General features: G+C 44.1%; 2 protein-coding genes across 3 annotated transcripts in view; one reads left to right on the forward strand and one right to left on the reverse strand.

Moving 5' to 3' along the window:
* The window catches only part of thada (THADA armadillo repeat containing), a 91,775-nt gene extending 75,746 nt beyond the window's left edge, over window positions 1-16,029 (reverse strand). Inside the window, exons 1-21 of the mRNA XM_027277657.1 lie at window positions 15,879-16,029; window positions 15,425-15,506; window positions 15,160-15,269; window positions 14,922-15,052; window positions 14,057-14,205; window positions 13,905-13,937; window positions 13,780-13,828; window positions 13,362-13,555; window positions 12,496-12,590; window positions 12,124-12,347; window positions 11,265-11,989; window positions 10,999-11,153; window positions 10,753-10,908; window positions 10,467-10,574; window positions 10,260-10,383; window positions 9,745-9,890; window positions 9,418-9,649; window positions 9,202-9,337; window positions 8,936-9,072; window positions 8,687-8,833; window positions 7,245-7,405 (exon numbers count right to left, since the gene is read on the reverse strand). Coding sequence (XP_027133458.1) covers window positions 7,245-7,405; window positions 8,687-8,833; window positions 8,936-9,072; window positions 9,202-9,337; window positions 9,418-9,649; window positions 9,745-9,890; window positions 10,260-10,383; window positions 10,467-10,574; window positions 10,753-10,908; window positions 10,999-11,153; window positions 11,265-11,989; window positions 12,124-12,347; window positions 12,496-12,590; window positions 13,362-13,555; window positions 13,780-13,828; window positions 13,905-13,937; window positions 14,057-14,205; window positions 14,922-15,052; window positions 15,160-15,269; window positions 15,425-15,497 — 3,285 coding nt within the window. The 5' untranslated portion in view covers window positions 15,498-15,506; window positions 15,879-16,029. The remainder of the gene's footprint in view (window positions 1-7,244; window positions 7,406-8,686; window positions 8,834-8,935; window positions 9,073-9,201; window positions 9,338-9,417; window positions 9,650-9,744; window positions 9,891-10,259; window positions 10,384-10,466; window positions 10,575-10,752; window positions 10,909-10,998; window positions 11,154-11,264; window positions 11,990-12,123; window positions 12,348-12,495; window positions 12,591-13,361; window positions 13,556-13,779; window positions 13,829-13,904; window positions 13,938-14,056; window positions 14,206-14,921; window positions 15,053-15,159; window positions 15,270-15,424; window positions 15,507-15,878) is intronic.
* A 366-nt stretch (window positions 16,030-16,395) lies between these two features.
* The window catches only part of plekhh2 (pleckstrin homology domain containing, family H (with MyTH4 domain) member 2), a 28,307-nt gene continuing 23,728 nt past the window's right edge, over window positions 16,396-20,974 (forward strand). Inside the window, exons 1-3 of one of the 2 annotated variants that reach the window (XM_019257343.2) lie at window positions 16,396-16,565; window positions 18,851-18,942; window positions 19,032-19,168. In XM_019257343.2, coding sequence (XP_019112888.2) covers window positions 18,864-18,942; window positions 19,032-19,168 — 216 coding nt within the window. In that variant the 5' untranslated portion in view covers window positions 16,396-16,565; window positions 18,851-18,863. The remainder of the gene's footprint in view (window positions 16,566-18,850; window positions 18,943-19,031; window positions 19,169-20,974) is intronic. The other variant, XM_019257345.2, reaches the window with a different exon arrangement.

Below are 20,974 nucleotides of genomic sequence, written 5' to 3' on the forward strand. Positions count from 1 at the left end.
GGCTCACCTTCATCACCTGTCCTGTCCAATCATTACAGAAAAATTGGTAAATGGTTTGTTCTCTTATAGCATTAGATGGCATTGGCTACCATGTACGGTGCCAACTGCTAATTAGTTTTTGGGAGTTGATCATTCACACACCGATGGCACAGTCCTCAGGAGCAATTTGGAGCTCAGTAGCTTGCCCAAAGACACTTCGACATGCAGACTGGAGGAGCCAGGGATCAAACCACCAATCATCTGATTAATGGTTGACCTGCTCTACCTCCTGAGCCAAAGCCGCCCCAAATTGTAAAAGTTCTGTTGAGTTATTTACTTAAATTATTCCAAATGTTTCCAACAATGTGCAGTTTTATTCACGTAAAGTTGTGTTTCCTTGCTTGCCTCTAGTTCTTAGAATTTCTGGGTAAACACAGGATAAGTCGGATGAGGTAGGAGTGACATCGGCAAACATGAATAAATGAACAAATGAACGAATGAATAAGCGTACCATGAATAAAACTTAAACACATTAATACAATTTCTGTATTTCTGAGTTACATTAGATTGATTTTCATCAGTAAATTGTTGTTTTTTTACAATGAAGACAACAACTCCCATGATCCCACGCTACTTCACAACATTAAACCACGTATTCTTTGGTATTATTTTGATTTGAGAGCCCCCCTAGTGGCAGAAATAAACTGTGGTTAAGCATAACAGTGCAAATCCTCATAAAAAACACCTTTCATTGGCTGTGGATGGTAAATCAATTACCTCAAAAGGTCATGACCAGTTCTAGAGAGAATAATTGACAGGGACAAAGGAAACAAAACAAGGAAACCACTCTTACAGACTTTGAACTTTGTGTTACTGTGTGAGTCATTTGTTAAGACAGGCAATTACATTAAAATACATGCTATAAAGTCAATACAAAGCCAGAACAATTACCCCCCCACCCGACCCCACCCCTGCCAGTGACATAACTCCACAAATGGTCAGTCAAACGCTGAGCTGCATTATCTAACCCTACACCTTTTCTCTGTTTGGCAAACAAAGCAGAGCTGGAACGCCGGGTACACTCTTGTTTCAGAGACACCACTTAGTCTTCAGCCAGTGAGCCTCGAGCATGTCAAGCGTGAGAGCGGCATGTCAGTAGCGTGACAAGTGTGTTCAAATAAGGATGCTGAGACATCCACATAATGGCCACTGTCAGTAAAACCATCCAGTTAGTAATAGTGTTAGCAACATTATTCTAACTATACACATACACACAACACACACAACTGGGTGCTGTGGCAGTGTGTAAACTGGTGAGTGTGTTGCAGGTGAGGCGGCAGGGCGAGGCGGACGCAGAGCTGCAGTGCTCTGTCATTAAGGCTGCGGTATCACCGCCACCACAGAGGCGGCCAGGCCTCGACTTAGTCAGGGGTGGCATGGAGGGCACAGGGAGGGGTGGCAAGGCCTAGATGCAAAAACACCCTGTGTGAAAAGGGGGGAAAAAAATCCCAACGGCCCCCTCGGGGGATGTAGGGTTAGACACAACATCTAAACTAACACAGACGCAGACCCGCAGATGAACCAGGAGTGCGCCAGTCACTGGAAGCTTCAGCAACCAACCCTGATGTCACTGAGTGAAAGAACAATGATGCATAGAGACAGAGTTTATGAGAGGAAAACAGCAGGAGAACGTGCTGGAGCAGGGAAAAAATTAATGAATGAATGAAAAATGTGTAAAATAAATACATTAAAATAAGTTTAAAGTCATAAAAATGGAGGGCTTGGCCAGCCCGTTTTGGCCACATGACTGGTCAATAAACTCGAGTGACCCTGCAGACCTAAAGTGGACTAACTTAAACACCAAAGTACGGACTGAGTAAACCACAGCGGTACCAAGCCCAATGACTTATCACATCGGTGGCCAGAGTGGACTCCCAGGACAGGCCTGACCTCACCGGGGTAAAAATGGCAGCGACAGTCACTGTTAGATGGCCCCGTGGCTGCCGGGGCGCAGACCGCTGCGGTGCTGAGCTCGGCCGAGCTGGGGCCGTGGCTTTCGCCTATTTAAAGCTTCCCTCCCGAAGGTTCCCGTCTGTGTAACTGTTTAAAAGGGCCGAGCAAGCTTCCTGCGCGGGGCGGGCAAGGGTATGGGGGGGTACTTTATTTAGACGTCAACTTCCTGTTTGCAAACGTGCCCGTTTCCCAGAAAAACTTCCATGTGCGGAGAGGGAAGTTTCCCAAGTCTAATTACATGTATGGCTCGGGGCCGTGACAGTGACCCAAATAGCCAACTTCTCCCCTGAGGCCGAGGGTTAGACAGCACTCTGATAATGTTTGTTGTTGTTGTTACAGCAATGTGCAGGGAGAATTGTGAAGTTCTGGTTTCTAAATGTCACAGACAGCAGAAAGCAATCATTCACATTCTTTTATTACTACACAATAAACAAATGCTTCTCTCAGCTGCTCTGGTTCAGAGCTGTTGGACTGTTTGCTATCAGGTAAACATGTCATATCATGTGTTATTCATTAAGGCAATATTAGGCTCGTCAAAATAACTCGATTAATTGTTTACAGATGAAATAGCACACTAAATAATGAACGCAGATTAAATGGCGCTCTCTGACGCCTGCTGACCTCGTGTGTCACTGAGCACAAACATGATGGAAGCAGAGACAAAATGTTGCTTGGCACAGTGAACGGAAAAATTACAGATGGAACTATTGATAGGAGCTCTGCTCTGTTTAGTGTCTGCAGACAGGAAATTTTTGTACCATTGGAGTTTTTCAAGCCGTAAACATCACCTCAACACTAAGCAGTCAGAGCAGCAGACAGGCGTTCAGACGTCTTCCTGTGACTGATAATAAATGTATGTATATGTATAATATATTTAAATGCTACTCATAGCACTGTATGTGATTTTTGAATTACTTTACAGCCCTAGTTATAGAGCATTAAAGACATTCAGGCATTGGTGAGACTCATGGACACGTGTCAGACCCAACCCAGTCAAACAGAGGATCCATGTCTGCATGCTGTTAAAGCTTTCAGAACAAAATGAAGGTTTTTATGTGTTTCTCCTCCGTGTTCTGTCACTGGTGTTTTTCAGTGGAGGGGCAGCACAGGTGCAGTTCATAAATTTTAACACTCCATTTAGCTGCTCAGACACTTGAGCAGACCATAGCCACTGCTAATGTCACTGCTAACACCTGCACTTTCATAATACGATAAGTCAAAGCTTGAGAAAGTCATATTATCTTTTAACGTCAATATGATATAAACCAAACAACCTATCCTCCTGTAGACTTAATGGTTGACCGATATCCGCCCGAACCACCAGTGACAATGACGGAAGGACTTCAGATCAGGATGAAGGAGGAGCATTGCACGATTTTTAGCACTTTCATAAAGTGCAAATGAACTAACGCCATTATATTTGGCTCATATTTTCTTGCCTTCGCATTTTCCTCATTTTTCCTCCATAGAAATCAGTAAAATCTTGTTTTATCAAATACTAATGACTCCAAAATCAGATCTCTTGGGCTCAGTGGTAATGGATATGAACATCACGTTTATGTCAACAGGTGGAAAAGCAGTTTATTAGGCTCTAAGGCACTGCCTCATATCACCTCCTATTTACTACTAAGTTTCCTGTGTTTTTAGTTTTATAAAGTCTAAGAGGTCATTCACTCTGTCCTTACAGATTACTCTGTAGTGAGCAATAAAATAAATTTAGGACACTTGTATGAATCATCACTTTGTGCCATCATCAACATGTTCAAAAAACAGTGTATATCTTTCATGACACTGTGGGAGGGCAACAAATTACTTTTAGAATTCTAAACCCAAACAAAACAGTGTAAATGTGCACTAGAGAGCAAATATAGAGTGCTGCTGGACCAAGTACTCCTGTTGTGTTGATAGTGTCTGTGTGTGTGAGTGTGAGTGTCTGTGTGTATGTGTGTGTGTCTCATTGCTTTAGAGCGGCCAAACAAATGGTTTGTCTCCTCTGTGTAACCAGGGCTCCGACCAATTCAGCCAAAGCTATGCCAATAAACACCAGAGCTGTCAAACTCCAGCTGACCAGCAACTTTGGTGGTCTGTCAAACTCACATACAGTACAAGTCTGCACACACACACACACACACACATAAAGTTGTATTGTCCTGTCAGGATGTCAAAGTAGTGCCCATCCACAACTTTTGCTGTTTCCATGGTGCCTCCCAGTGACAGAAACATCTGCAGTGTTGCCAGGCCAACGAGGATGTAACACAGGATGCTGGCTGTGGACCGCAGGAGGTGTTGAGCTCACACACATTTTGGAAAGAGATGCGTTTTTGTTATATACACACACACACACACACACACACACACTATACACATATGTTTGCCCATGCATGTCATCGCTGTGGTAGGGCAAAATGACTATGTCCACAAAGACTTAGCCAGACCCAACTTTCCAAACACTATTGGAATCACCCCACTGACTGTTCATGCTCACACACACACACAGCTTGGAACTGATGACAAGTGAATAAAGGAGAAAAAGCAATGCGGTAAGGACAGAGAGGACAGGAGTTCACATTTTCCTCTTGTTCGCGTCGTCCTCAGCAGGAGTTTGTTAAATCATCCGTTATGTAATGAGGTACATCGCCATAGTTACCACAGCGGGCAACATAGTATCCATGATATCACCATCAATTATCTCTTCGGGACACTGTGGTTGTGACATCATTATCAAGTCCATTTCTGTAGTGTCAGTTAAAATGATTCTGACTGTTTTATATGGTTTAATATTGGGCCTGATGGTGTCTGTCTGCTTTAGAGGGAAAACTGAGCAACCGTTCAAAATGTAATGGAGCATTACACACAAATCGTAATGTGCCACAGTGAGCCATATACACTTGGATGCTACGCACAAACCTGATACTTTGCAGAGATGATTGTGACAGTGCCATAAGAAGTCACTGGAGGATACTTGTTAGCTGCTAGCATAAGAGACTGAAGGCAGGAGCTAGCTTAGCTCTGCCCATAAGTAACAAAATGAGTCTACCAGCAAACTGCACTAATTAACAAGCTAAGCTATCAAAGCTAAGCTAACCGGCTGCTGGCAGTAGATTTAGATTCACAGTACTGACATGAGTCTGAGTGATATTCACCTTCTAATTCTCAGTAACAACATATATAACAGACAACACAGGTGTTTCTAATGACACCAATTAATGTTCTGTTCTATTTATTGCAGCAGTGAGGCGACATGCAGCACAGCAGCACCCTGACTCTGTCTGACCTGAATGAACCCTAGTTAGTATCAACGGTAATACCTGTGTTTACCTATAATTCAAGCCAGCAGAGCTAAGCTAAGTGGCAGCTAGCTGTAGAGTTATCCAGTGTTTACAACAGCGGTGCAGCTAATTGTGTTAGCAAAACAGCACTTAACTCCTCCGCTTTACACATGGGCGACTGTATAGAGACCACTGTAGAAATTCAATGTCAGCTATAAAACTGAGTTGATATAGAAGAAGAAAGAACATTAAAATTAAAGCTAATTGGTAATAAATAACATGCAGTCAAACATTTCAGTCACTCAAAGGTAAAGAACTCAGAGAGTGACAGACTGTGGCCCTCCATCACACAAACACACACAAAAAAACATTCATTCAGCACATAGCACAGTGTGATACTTCCTACTTTCTCTCTCCGGAGCGCACATGCATGGTCAACAAGCAAACACACACACACACACACACACACACACACACACATTACCCCCTACACAGACAAACACAGCCCATGTCTGGTACCCTTGTTATTATGGATGTTCACATGCTGAACCACTCAGACAACTATTCCTGTGTGAGTTTGTCTGTGTGTCAGTCTGTGTGTGTGTGTGTGTGTGTGTGTGTGTGTGTGTGTGTGTGTGTGTGTGTGTGTGTGTGTGTGTTGTTTGCAGCGCTCAGTGTTTTCCTGTTGGCGGTGGAAGTGATTTGGAAAGAATGCAGTGGAAAGGGAGGGGCGTCGCGGCCGTTAAACCAGCAGGGTCGGGCCTCAAATGAAAGCCCGGCGCTAACGAGGGCGGATGCTAATTGAAGAGCCTCCCAGCGTGGTGTCACAAACACACACACAGACGCACAATTCCCCGCTACAGTGTGTGCGTACACACATACAGTGAGAAAAATTACACTTTTATACATGGAATACACACCTGGTGTGTGCACGGCTGTGAACAGCTTTCTATATTTCGGACGAGAGTTAGGTCGGACACTTGTATTTTTAGACGATCATCATTGTATGAGAACGGGGATGTGATCGAGGTGTGGTGTCTGGCCTGTGTTCTCAGCAGCACACTACCACAGCTCAGCTGTTGTAGGTCGGTTAGCCTTGTTAGCCATCCTCTTCCCAAAATGTGACTTCAAAGCAGTCAGAACGTGATATGCAAAATGATTACTGTTGAAAATACATAATGACATGTAGGAATGCATCAGGCTGACCTTTTCTCTTCCGATACTGATTACAATACACATTTAAAGTTTGGATAGCGCACTGTGAGAAACATGCTGGGCTCATTTTTATGTAAGGTGACATGACAGGGGACAATACTGGACCACTAAAAACTAGTGATGTTTCTGATGAGTCATTTTGCTGTTGATTAAATTACATTTTTATATTTTTAAATTCTAACTAGTCTACAAACGCACGCACACACACGCAGAGATCTGACGCTAACAATATAGTATACAGCACCATTAAATGAGTCTATTCAGGAATTCAGTGTTTGCACGACAACTTTGTTCTTAAGAAGAAAGGTTGATGTGGATATTCTATAGTTTTTTTATTGCCAAAAGATCTCATAAAAGAACCAAAACCACCAATGTTTTAGTCCATCTCTAAATACTTTCCCACTTCCCATGCTGGTGACGGGGAATCACGTTGTGGCACTCACCGCCAAGCTCACTGAAAACACAGATCTTTAAAATGGGTCACAAACTACAGCGTGCGCATTTGTGTGTGTGTGTGTGTGTGTGTGTGTGTGTGTGTTCACCATAATCAAGGGACAAAACACCCAGTGAAACAGTTAGTAGTTTTTGGACAACCATGGAGCTCTGTGGCACAGGCTCCACACACACACATACACAAAATACTTAAGCATCATAATAAAAATGATAAAAATGACAGCGACAGTTGAGGATAGATGTTCCTGTGTTGGAGGCAGCAGCGGTAGGAGAATGAGAGTTTGTGTGAGTGTGTTTAGGACGTCAGGATCTCACCTGTGCCTCCGTGATGAGCCCAGGGTGTGTGTGCGAGTTGTCATTGGTGTAGTGCAGCGGCAGGCTCTGACACAGCTGTCCAAGCAGCATGGCCACTTCCTTCATGCTCCGCCAGCAACATACCAGCACCATCTGGGCTGTCACCCTGTAGCCCTCACCGCCTGGAGCCAACACAGTGACACACACAGTGACACACACACACAAATGTGGAAAGATGAGAAGGAAAAAGTTTGAGAACTTTTTGATTTATTACCTAATTACTTAAAGTAAAGGTCTGATTTGTCTTTTTATGTAATCCACATTAAAGCTCCATGTTCACTGGAAACCAAGAGAACAACCAGCTCATGTTGTGGTACACACATCTTACATTCCTAAACACACACACACACACACACACACACACAGACACACACACACACACAGACACACACACACACACACCCATTTCATTTTCCTCGTCACTGCACAGTTACAGTAGTTAGTTTAGATAATCATTTAATAAGATTCCTAGAAGTCCTGCACTGTGTGCTGTGTCACTGCAGCACAGAAAATAAGGTCAAACACTGCCCCCATCTGGACGCCAGTAGTACTGCACCCGTCAGTGACGACTTTAATCAACTGACCCCACTTCTATCCAAGTAAAAACTGAAAATGGCACAACTAGTGCAAAGATCTAAGCCTCCTTACATAGATCCACAACAACCCACCATCCATTCCCCGCTCCCTCACTTCATGTGTTACATATCTGTAGACGCAGAACAAAAACAAAAAATAGTGTCTAGCATTGCCTTAGTAAAATCCAATACTGATAGTGCCACACCAAAAAGCACATCAGGTGCTTTTATTAGTCTTTATGTCATTAGTATGTGGCAGTTTTGGAACTACACTTTCCATCATGCTTCGGGTGATGGAAACAACTGGTTGCCATGGATTCACATTTTTAGCTTTTTTTTTACATTTTTTTACACGTTGCCAAACTGGCATTGTTAAAAGTGTGTAATTAGCTATTAGCTGGTCCTGTTTGCGACGTATCCACACATGTACAGAAAACTATCACTGGGTCACTTTGATGCTGAAGACGTTTATTACGGATGCACATCAGAAAGTCACTTTTACCAGAACATGTATCATGTCTGTGGGTTCAAAGTTATGAGGAGGACAATTTTTGACATTTGGCATCCCCAGTTGTTGACTGTTTTGATAAACGGGCAAATTCAGCTCCCAAACTACAAAAACTAACTTCCTGCTGTTGTTAGAACACTAACACGCACCATCTTTGTCTCATGTCTCTCCCACACACCGTTAAGAGGGCGCGCCTCACATTTTCAATACACATGAACAGGTGTGTATAATATTAGATTGTTCAGACTCATGGGGCAGGGCGAGATATTGTTCTGTCTAATGTTGTATATCATTATGATGTATAATTATCTCTAACACACCTGTGTCCAGAGACGGTGTGTGTATCTTCTGGGTCTGTGCGTGATCATCTCCAGGCTGTGTGTCCAGCTCTCTGGCACTCATGAAGAAGTCATTGGTGTCTCTAGGCTGAATCTCCTGCAAGATCCTCTGCAGACCAGCTGACGTCTCTGTCCAAACACACACACACAGAAAAAAGTATGAGGTTTCAGATGAGAATATCAAAGTGTTCTTGGTCCACTGAGTGCAAGCTGGCTCCGAATTCAGCGCACCTGAGTCATTATCCATGGGGATGAGTCCTTCTGGGGATGAGCTCTGGACTACAGGAGAGACCACATCAGACATCCTGTAGCACACAGCGATCAGCTCTGACACCAGACCTCTCCACTGCTCGGTCTGCTTCAGACTCCTAAACACACAAAAAACATGACTTCAAATACATACAGACACTGTTGTCGGGGAAGGTGCAGAGCGCCAACAGCAAAAATCCATAGCAAGCATGATTTTTAAGATGTGTTGTTGTGACTCATGAGCTCACTCTGTGTTCAGATGCTGCAGGACAGCAGTGATGCAGTGGGCTCTGCCGTAGAGAGGATAGGAAGCAGCCGCCTGCAAGAGAGATGACTCGGCCCTCGACACCTCTAACTGCAGTGAGTGCAGCAAGAACTGAACCACTGTGGACAGAAGGACAATAAAACACTTATCTTTATCATATCATATCATTATCCATATTCATGAGACAGATGGATCTTACCGGCCAGCGTGTTGATCTCCAAGATGACTGCATCAGAAGGCTGCGACGGTGGAGGGGACGGTGGCTGGAAATCGAGGCCCTGCTGTTGCGCACAGTGCAACAGAGCTTGGCTCAGGTCGGGCTGATGGAGCAGCAGGTTGAGGAGGTGGGCTGCTGAGACGCTGTCAAAAGGCTTGGTGCTGGTGCTGAGGTCCAGAGCAGCCTGAAGGACACAGCGCATCCTCTCCTGGACCTAACATCATAAAGACAGGGGTGATACCAGTACAACAACCTGAAAATACAAAAAGGTATTTTTTTCAGTAGACTAAACCCACTCCTCATATTAACCTGTAGTCCCACAGCTGATTGTGGGAGCTGCCGTATCAACGTTGAGGCCAGCTGTTTGACTTCCAGGAAGTTGCTGGCGACGCAGTAGAGGACATTCTGAGCATGGGCAGGGGTCACGACGTCACCAAGTGCAAACACATCAGACCCTGAGGAGAGCGGAGAGAGGTAGAGGTGAAGAAACGCGGGAGGGGACGGCTGAGTGACAAGAGGTAAAGCAGACGCCGAGCCAGCTGGAGCGTCAGGTTGGCATCAAAGTAAAGAGGCTGGCCGGCGATGTGATAGACTGCTGCTTCAGGCAACAGCACAGAGAGCTACTTCAGCTGGCCGCTGCTATTGGAAAGAATGTGCCAAGCATCATTACTGATGTGTCCTTCAGTACGGCACTGAACTCTTTGGAGAACTTTTGCAACATTTAGATTACTGCATGACCAGGAAGACAAGTTTCAGCATTTTCACACAGCCTGGATGTTTTAGAAAGTCTGGTGAGTCGTATCTGACTCATGGAGTAGGTGTACCTGTGCTGAAGGTGAAGAGCTGGCCGAGCAGACACAGCAGGTGGAGGCACATGAGGCACTTTGAGAAGGAGGCTCCAGGAAGCAAAACCTCCAGCAGCCTCACACACATCCAGCGCAGGAACTCCTACAACACACACACAGAACAAGCCCTCAGCTTCATTTTATACAACAAAACAAGTGAGTGAAATAGTCATGTGTGTGGTTTACCTTGTACAGATGTATTGTGTGTTGGTCTCTGTCTCTCTGCTCCTGGTCTCTTTCCTGGATCAGTCTCTTCTGCAGCAGCATGGTGCTGTCCTTCATTCTGCAAAGCAGCTGCATAGTGGAGGATTTGAATCATTACATTTGTGAGCAAAAGGTCATTAGCACTGTGAATCCCTTTGAAAATCCAATTAAGTCCATTCCCTGGTGTGAATCGCTCACAGCCCACAGACATTTCAAACATTAATGAGAAGCAAAATCAATTGCAAAACATAAAAACTACATGGCTGACCTTCTTCAGCAGGCTGACTGTCTGCTGTCTGACACCTGGTGACTGACTGTTGAGATTAGGCAGCAGGAAGTGGCGGATCAGGTCCATTTCCTGCACGCTCAGAACTTCCGTGCTCCGGTGGCTCTCGCACACTAAGCCCAAAGCGTCCATCCTCACCTTGGCGGCGAGATTGGATGACACATACATCAAAGTGACATGCTGCACAAAATGCAAGATAAAAAAATGCTTTACATTCGACATACTCACTTGATCGTGTTTGTGTATCAGTGCTTGTTGGAGTAGAGAGAGGGGCACCAGTCCACCCCACAGACCCTCCTCTGAGGATGGAATGACACCCTGAGCCCTGGCTGCCCGCAGGCACGTCATGAGAGCTCCGAGTGCCCCCCTGCTCCCAGAAGGACCTGACAAAGGTAGAAAAAATTGTGTTTATAGAGTCTAGAGAACCACCAGAAGGAAAGAGAGAAAGCGGCTGCAGCTTGGTGTGATGTGTGTGTGTGTGTTTGCGCCTTTACCCGTGCTGCACGGCGGTGTGTCCTGCAAGGCCTGCACCATGTGCGCCAGACTGGAGGGGCTGCAGCGGAGCAGCTTGGGTAGAAAATAGTCTAGGATGTACGTGGTCTGGTCCAGTCTGGCACGGCACAGCACCTGTAAGAGAGGGGTTACCCACGTCCGGTGCCAACGCTCCATCCAATCCTCTGTGGCGATCTTGTCTGCTTCACCAGCCTCACTGGCCAGCTGCGCCTTGTGGCTAACAAACAGCCTCTCCAGAAGGTCGCTGGCATAAGGAGCCAGAGTCTGGTCCCCCATCAGGCCCAGGAGACATGAAGGCAGCTCGGGCTGGATGTCAAGCAGGTACCGAGCCCCGTAGAGCTCCACGAGGCATCCCAAGGAGCCATACTTCCCCCTCATGTGCCACTCTAGTCCCAGCAGGCTTTGGGTGAGCTCTGTGATGTAGGAGTCCTCGGTTGGGTGAGATGTGGAGGGGTTGGTGTGCTGATGGAGGAGGAGGAGGTTGCGGAACAGGGAGCGGGTTTGGTGGCGAACCCCATCCAAAGGGTGCTCCCAGTGAGAGTAGATGTGCTCCAGCAGGTGTCGCTGTAGCTCCGAACCTCCACAGAGGGATTGTTGGAGGTGGGGAGAGCAGGGCTGCCCGCCTCCCTGCAGGCAGTCCAGACCAGCACTGCTCCACAGGGTCAGCACCCGGGCCACCACCATGGCTGTGCTGGACTCCTTTATACTAGAGAATATACAAAAAAAAGCAGGCATTGTTTGAGCATGAAAATTATTTATTTTAAAGAACTTTTGAGACCATTTCATTGTGATCCTTCTTCTATGATGAAGCAGTCAGTAATGAATGGGGATCAGACCTACCTAACATCCAGATCCAGGAGTGTGTTTGGGACCAATAGCAGCAAACGTTCCCACTGTGGCCCTGCGAGAGCACCTTTCCAGCTCAACATGGCCAGAGCACCGTGACACAGATACAGAGAGACGCCTGGTGGGCGACCACTGGTACACAGACCTTCACACCTCTGCTTCAGCCACTGAGGGGCTGAGTCCAAACCCTGCGCAGAGCTACACAGCAAACTGCACACCTGACACGCCAAGACGAGAATGAGTTGTGACATGAATAGGAATCTCAATGCGCATTTCATTGTGAGGCTTTTCAGTTTTGTTTGTTGTGTTAAAGACGGATTGTTATTTTCAAGATTGTTAGGACAGAAGTAAATATGATCGACTCACCACAGAAGCAACTTCATCTCCACATCCCATGACAGACCTGATCAATAACACTACGGCCATGCCAGCTGTACTCTGGACAGACTGGATGAACTCCTCTAGAGACAGAACAGAGGAGGAAAGAAGTGAGAGGGTGTTTGTGCTTTCTTATCTCAGAGAAAAACTGCCCGTATTTAAAATTCTGGAGAAATCAGGAGTTTGGGTAGTTAATGTAAAACACATGAACACATAGACAATACAATGCAGACCGTATTGTCTGTGAACATAATCAGTATCAGTCAAAAATGTTTAGAATCCTAATAATTTCTTCTTTTTCCCAAAATTAACTGGTTATACCAAATATTTATTAAAGCCTGTAACATGCAATACCTCTATAACAAGACAAATACATTAAATCTCATATATATTCTTATTTTACTTCAGCATCAGAGTTCTGTGCAAGTTCTGTGAGAGGTCCAGCTCTGTCCTGGACTTCCCCCTAGACTCCACAGAGGAAGTGGGGAAGAGGGGGATGTTAGCAAAGCTGACCTCCATCATGAATAACTCCTCTCACCTCCTGCATGAGACTGTGGAGGCCTTAAACAGCTCCTTCAGCAACAGACTGCTACTCCCACCATGTGAGAAGGAGCTCTACCACAGGTCCTTCTTCAACAGCTGTCAGAATTCATTTAGCACTGTTTCATTTTATTTGTCTCTAGTATAGTATACCTTTCTCTATTTTATTTTTATTTAAGTATGTTTATTATTCATCTTCTGTAGGAACAGGGCGTGTCATTCGTCACTGGACTGATGACATGAACACAGGTCTATAGGTCTATTTCCATCCACTGGGTCTCTGTACGTATCAGGTGTATCTACGTTTTTCTTACCGTCAGTTAGGATGTGTATGTAGCAGCCCAGCAGGCTGCTCAGTGTCTCCTCCAGCTTGCAGTCATTCTGTTCAGCCTGCAGGGCGGTGCTGATGGTCTCCTGGGATCTCTGGATCACCAACATGGAGGTCTTTACAGCAGCCAGACAGGACTGCATCAGCTGGGCCTGGGCGATGTGACGTCCTGCTAGACCACTTGGACGACAGCAGGGGGCGACAGAGACACATGGATCAACAACAAGCTGTGTAGTATCAACAACTACACCTCATGTATCGACACGTAACCTGGCTGATCAGACTGTAATACAACAGGGCACAACTCTGAAACCAGAGCTACCAGAGCATCATTTACATCATAGTGAGAACAAACCTACTGTAAGTATGAACAGATATGAAACACACAGTATATGTCTCTATACCTGTTCTGGTGAAGGTATTCACTCAATCCCTTGTGAAGGAACTGCAACACTACACAGAGGAGAAGTGAGTTAATGAGAAGCCTTTCTACAAATTAGACATTCCCCACTTTAAGTTGAACACTGACCTTCAGGCAGCAGTTTATTTATACACCTCTCACCTGGAGAGAGAGAAAGGTGGTTATTCATCTGAGCAAGGGGAAGTAAAATCTATCTGATGTTTTTAGTGAACACAAAAGTAGAATAAGAACAGTAAGACCAAAAAGAACCACCTACTCACCCAGAGTGAAGCCATCCAGACAGGCAGTGACGGTGTCCACGACGTGCGGATACTGGTCTGACGCTGGGTTGGACAGACAGTCGGACAGGCAGGCAGACAAACGGTTTACAGTGCGCTCTTGAAGCCACGCTGGTACTGAACCTAAGGCGCTGAGGAGAGTAACACAAAGACAATTTTATTATTACATATCAGGCCCCGTATTCATAAAAACACCCTAAGGCTAAAAGTAGCTCTAAATTGGCACAGTTAGGAGAAACTACTAAAAACAGCAGAGGATGTCAGGCCTAATTTTAAGACTCAAAGAGTTTTGGCATTGTTGTGCTAACAAATTGAAAACAATCTAATCACACCAGAGACAAGTCAGTGCTACAGTAGTAGTAGTTTGCAGTGGTGATGAGTTCAGCCTCAGCCGTCTGACAGAATTATAGCGAAGGATTCAACCCCATCCCTTTTCTTGTTTTTGTTGTTCTTACACAGCTTAGGAGAACTCCTAGAGGTGAAATAAGAGCCTTCATGAATACTGGTGATATTAAAGAACAATGAATACTGATGATGTTCAGTTAGAAGGTTTTATATAAGTTTATTCTGTAATCTCTTCTGGCTCATTTACTCATTCTGTATGTTCTATGACTATAACGCAGCAGGCAGCTAGAAGGAGAGTTTGTTCATCTCCTCACACCAGGTGACATTTGGTTTTTAGTTTTCAAATCACAGAAGGATCAACTCTTGTTGTTTGCCATCTGAAGGCAAAATAAAAATCTGTGATAGAAAACTGGTCGCCTCAAGTTAAAAGGCTGTGACTCCGTCTTATCTCTACTTGAGCAGAGGTGTTTTAAACCAGGAGGACTAAAATATAGCTATGTACCTGGCAATGGCTCGCCGTAAGGGGTTCTTGGCCTGCAGCGAGGTGTAGACCAGAGACAGGGTGTGCAGACAGGCATCTAGTAGAGCTCCATCAGGCTGCTCTTCACTTAGAGACTCAAGCTGGGAGCCTGCCTGGGGTAATATGAACACACAACAGTCATATTCTGTGCCGGGGCACTCCTGCCACATAGTTTGATGAATAGTAAAACATGTAGTAGACACACAGTGACAGGACAAACCTTTTTAACCAGCTGGATCTGCTGCACTGGCTCCGTCAGCTCCAAACAGGACTGCAGTGTGTGGGCAAGCTGCCGGACTCCATCCTCTGCTCCATCCACAGAGAGGGACGCTAGAAAAGATGACACATAACATAAGTGTCGGGTACACACACACACACACACACACACACACACACACACACACACGTGTAGGACTCTGTGCTTTACATTGACTTGTATTATCTTTTGGGGAGTTGTTTGCTCATCTGCAGTTTGTCCACATTACCTATCAGCTTCTGCAGTTTCTCCTCATCCAAAACCACAGCCTCCACTTTGGCTGTCTTCTTCTTCACCACCATGACTCTGTCCTGTGCGAGGAGCACCAACACACACGTTATTTCCATGACTGTGTTATTAACTAAGTAACTGTAACATGGCTTTTTTATATATAGAAACAAACAGATTCAACTTCAACAGCGGAATCACACACCTGACTCTCCGGCTGGTATATGTATTTATAATATTTTTTTCCTTCATGTCACACTCAAAGCCTCTCTCACACACTTTATACGGTCTGTGCACATATTTCTCGCTGCTATTGCTGCCTGGCAGTGACTCTACGTCTGAAATTAAAAAGCGGGAAAGACACGACAGACACTAAAACAATGAAACAACGACACGCTCACAAAGGGTCGGCTACAACTACACTGAATTCAAGTTAAATGTAAAGAAGCCTTTACCTCAGTAAAACATGTGGCTTACTTGCAGCTCTTCTGTTTCAGCTGGAGCCGGACCTGTTGTCAATCTAAAGCATTAAAGTGCGTTCACTTCCGGTCCAGAATAAACACACTTCAAGCACAATGCCCGAAAACAAAATAAAATGCCACCTGTATCTTCTTTTGTTTCTAATTATAGTCTTTATTTTACAGCATGACTAAAATAACGCAAAATGTGTGCCTGAACAAACGTTACAGTGTTACTTGTGCGATATAAAACTTTAATTTGAAGCCACGCTTACTCAGCTTCCGGTGTTGTTCTCGTGCGCTTGAAGCGCTTCAGTCCATGTCAGACGTCACTTCCGACAAATTGTCACGCACCGCCTTTACGTGACGGTCTGTCCATAAAATAGCGCTCCGGCTTCTCATTGGTGGACACCACCCGTCAATCAAACACAAACGTAGCAGTTCTACAGCGAGGAGAAACGCCCACCGGGTACGTGATTGGACGTGCCGTGTGCGAAACCACGCCCTCTTCATCCAGCCAGTCTCTAACTTTTTGCCCCAGAGCTGAAATGAAGGAGAGAAATTCACCGTTTTTAGTCATGAATTAGAGATGTGTCCACGGGAAGGACAAGAAATGTATAGACGCAGGAGTCGACATGGCGTGACGTCAGTCTAATAGTTTCTATCCATCAAATATCCACGAGGGTAAGTCGAGAAACTTTGATGAAACGTGCAGTTTCCTTTTTTAATTAAATATAAAACGGCGGAAAGTTGTGTTTGAATTGACACTGATTCAGCTGACAGCAGTAAGAAAGGTTCACACGGTGTTTTTTATTCAATTGTGAGACAACCACTTTCTGTGTGGTGTGACAGTGATGTAAAGTGATGACTTAGCTGTGGACATTCAAAAATATGAACGCAGTACTCTGCACAGTTCGCCGTTTCTCGTAAATTTACAGTTTTGATGCTAAAAACCTGTTATTTGTGTCGTAGATATGTTCAGCTGTACCCATAAAGCTTTAGCTTTAACATTTAGGCACCAAACTATACTTTTTTGTAAAGTAAATGTCAAAATATTGTTGTGACACGACAGGAAACAAACATAAATGACGAGCTACAGTCTCTGTGAATTCAACTTAAAGAATAAAGTGACATTTTGGCCTCAGAGTGGCCCCCCGCTGACTATTTTAAGTCTCTGCATGAACACTCAAAGAATTTGAGGGGAATTCCTTCAGTGCTAAAAAAAAAAAAAAGAAAGAAAAGAAAAAGAAAACTAACTAACACCTTGAAATAACTATTACCTCAATGTTTAGTTCATTAGTTTATTTCCAGTGAGAAGTGGATTATCGCCACACTTTGTAACTCAGTCATTAAAAATGCCTAAAGTGTGAGTAATCGGGATCTCCACAGCTTTGACTGGCACACTACATCACCAGTCCAGACCAAAACACAGGCAGTACCCAGACAGCAGATTCAGCTCTGCTGTGTCTCTTTACAGAGACTTTTACTTCAACAGGAAGTCAGAGGCAAAGACAAAAAGAACCTCAGCGTCAGGGTTCAGGGGTTAAATGGCCTTTCATGTTTTCCACCAACCACATCCTTTTATGATCACTGGGGAATGGAGCTTGGACAAGAGGGAATAGATGAGTGTGCAAAATGATATCTGTCCTCTATATTCCAGAAAACTGACTAATGTCCTCACAGGATCTGATTAAATTCTACAAAATGTCCAGGGAAATTTGAGTCAATTAATCTCTGAAAAGATCAACAGAAAGGTTCTGAGAAATAAAAGTACCCACTGTTAGATAGCTATAACAGAGGCACTATACGTTTTATAATAAGAACATGACTGTGTTTTTTGTTGGTGTATATAATAGGACTTATTCAAGTTAAAGCTTAACAATAAACTAGACTATGAAGATGGTGAGAGAGGGTGGTCTTACAGAGAATTCACAATAAAACTTAATTAGGCCTGTCAGTGTAAACCCTGCTCAGACAATGTGATTCACAGCCATGTAGTAAATCACAGCTCATTTCAAATGATATTTTTAAAGTGATGGTTGACAAAGTATCTTCATTTTTATAAATGGATATGTGTAATACAAGAAGATATATATATATATATATATATATATCTTCTTGTATATCATATATCATGTCATATATCATGGTTCAGCATCAATATTTGTAGTATGCATATTAAAATCATTGCCCGTATTTATTGATGTTGTTTTGTTTTGTGGGACGAGAGCTCCTTTTTTCCTGTCTTTTTTTTTCTTTTTTGCCTCCGTCAGTGTTTACCACAGCAAACAGGCAACAGAAATAAGCCTGTGGATAGCAGTTTATGGCCTTCCTCCACACATGTTTGCAGTCTCTTTGTGAGGAGGCCAGCCTGGTAATGAGAGGTTATTACTTGGAAGAGAAACCCAGGCTTGCTATCTCCCCTCCTCCTGCTGCTTTGCTCCATCAGAGATCCTCATCTGTCTCTCTCTCTCTCTCTCTCTCTCTCATCTCTTCTCTCTCTGTTCATCTCTCTTTCTCTCTCTTTTTCTCTCTCTGCATTTACCGCCTGTTTTCCGACGATAGCGCTGGAAAACATGATGCAAGTCCATCACGGTGTTTTTTCTGATTGGCTATGCTGAGTGATACGCCCACTGTCCACACTGGTCCAGCTGGGCTTGACCATGGAATATTTCAGGTGCTGGCTGGTGGCAAAACATCTGCACAACAACAAACCCTCTGTCTGTCCCCCCCCCCCCCTTTTTTATGGTCTGTTTCTACATGTATTAGTGCATATTTGTGTTAGAAACATGTTGTACAGTATATTGGTTTACCAGTAATGTAGACAGCTGTTGGACACTGTTTTCTGTTTTTATGATGAATATTATAAAGTTTGATTTATATTTCAAGAACTGATGGATTATGCACTTGACACAAACACGCATCAATCCTCATGAGTTGTTAAACTGTCTTCTGCAATCCCACGTCAGCAATCATTCACTGATGAATCCTGACCAGCCAGGACAGTTCTGTCTCGTTGACCTCAATCAATCACCTCCCCCGTGGAGGGGGGAAATAAAAAGTAAAGAACACTCTCCCACAGGAAACATACAGCAGGATCTCTCTGTTGTTATCTACATGCGCTCATTGTGATTGTCTGTCACTTTCCAGTGGAGTCGGGCGGTATGGCGGAGGGGGAGGAGGCCATGAGTCAGGAGGACTGGAAGGAGAAGTGTATGGTGCTGGAGGCGCTGCTCATGAAGTTCAGAGTGCAAATCATCAAGATTCGAGAGCTCACCGCTGACAAGGTTGGCTCAAGTGAACTTTATATTATGATATGAGGGAGAAAACCGATTGAAATATTCTAAATAATATCTTCAAATTCAGGCTGATATTATAGGACTAATTACAACCACAACTGTGCAGGTGTGTGGGACAAATATTTAAATGGTTTAAAATGCCAAAACAATTTTCCTGATGCTCCTAAAACAGAAAATAATAATAGTAATATATTTTATTTCAAGCGCTTTTAAGGACACCCAAGGTCACTTCAAAAATTAAACAGATAAGATAAGAAAAGCATTAAAATAATAGCAGTCACATATCTAAAACAAAAAAACAAATCTGTTGAGCCATGTTATGGTGAATATGCTAGCCTGAGTTTCCTCGGTTTTCTTTTGATTTTAAAAGAGAAGAAGAAAAAAAAAAGTCTTTTGGCTGATAAATTTTGACAGAAAAAGTGGTAAAAGTTTCTTATGATTGATGATTCCGATTAAACTCACATCTGATCATTTTCTATCGTCTCAATAAACAGATCTATATAAGGGCCAATGGTGGTGCTGCTATTCCTGTTTCCATGGGTAGAGTGTTGTTAGTTCACATTATTATTATCACATTATCATGCAGTAATATTAATTTTACAGATTTACAATGTCCTGTCTGACCAAATAATCAATCACTGTGTGACTGTAACCGACTGATGTTGTAGTGGTGTTGCATTTCGGTAAAAACACTTGTGCTTCCTCATGTCACCTTTGATCTGAACTTAAAGAGATAGTTCAAGTCATTTGTGGGGTGGTATGAGGTACTTATTCATACTCTGTGTGTCACAGACAGTAGACGGCGGTTACCACCACCGATGGGGGCAGCAACAAAATGTATTTTGGCCACTTAAAAAAAAGGCCCATCTACAAAAATTTACATCAGGCTAAAACCTGATTTGACCCCGCAGGACACAGGAGTTGCTGGGGGAACGCTGCCCTGATTTGTTAGTTTGTGTTGCTGTGTGACTTTGGTGTTTTTAAACTCAGAGATAGAAGCAGCGTTGGACGAGCAGCTCCTGTGTTCTGCAAGCTAAAATGATATTTTTGTAGAGTGAGTACAGATCGATATAAATGCTTCAGTTTTCCAGCAGACTGTCTGACAGCAAAGTAAAGCAGTAAAAAAATATAATATAGCACACACGTAAACCAATATTTCATTTTTTTATGTGGCACAAAAAACTCTGGGTGTTGTCTCCGTCCACACCAGTACACTTTGGCCTCTATATTGGTCTTCTCGTCTGCTCCTTCAAACTGGATACTGACCTGGATGGATAATTACTTCATCCAACCCCACTTCAAATAACCCGTACTATCACTTTAAGGGATTGTAGCCGACCTCCGTTGAGGCTGCAGGACGGAGCAAGGACAGGATGAAGAGCAAGTGTACCTGTTGCCTCTGCTGTTAGAACAATGGATCTCAGGAAAGATTTGGACATTGCACCAAAGACTAAACAAAATAAAATAGCTGTCAACACGTGGTCCTCATACAGTAAAGAGCATTCACCGTGAAGCTGAGAGCTGTGGTGTGTCTGCCGTCCCTCTCAGCTGGCCGGCCCAAACTGCTCAGTGGCCTAGATCTGAAGCTGCTCTCCAGGGAGGCTGATTAGAGCTCTAATGTAAACAGCAGTCTGACCACAGGGCTCCGCCACGCACTGCATGATGGGATTGACCCAGCTCCAGTCAATTACAGAGTCAAGGCAAAGCTCAGCTGGACGGCAAAAACAAACTCCGGGAGAGAACTTGGCTTTGGTGGGTTTTTGCAGCCCACGTAGCACATGTGAAAGTCTCTGC

Source organism: Larimichthys crocea, chromosome III (assembly GCF_000972845.2).
Source record: "Larimichthys crocea isolate SSNF chromosome III, L_crocea_2.0, whole genome shotgun sequence".
Lineage (NCBI taxonomy): Eukaryota > Metazoa > Chordata > Actinopteri > Sciaenidae > Larimichthys > Larimichthys crocea.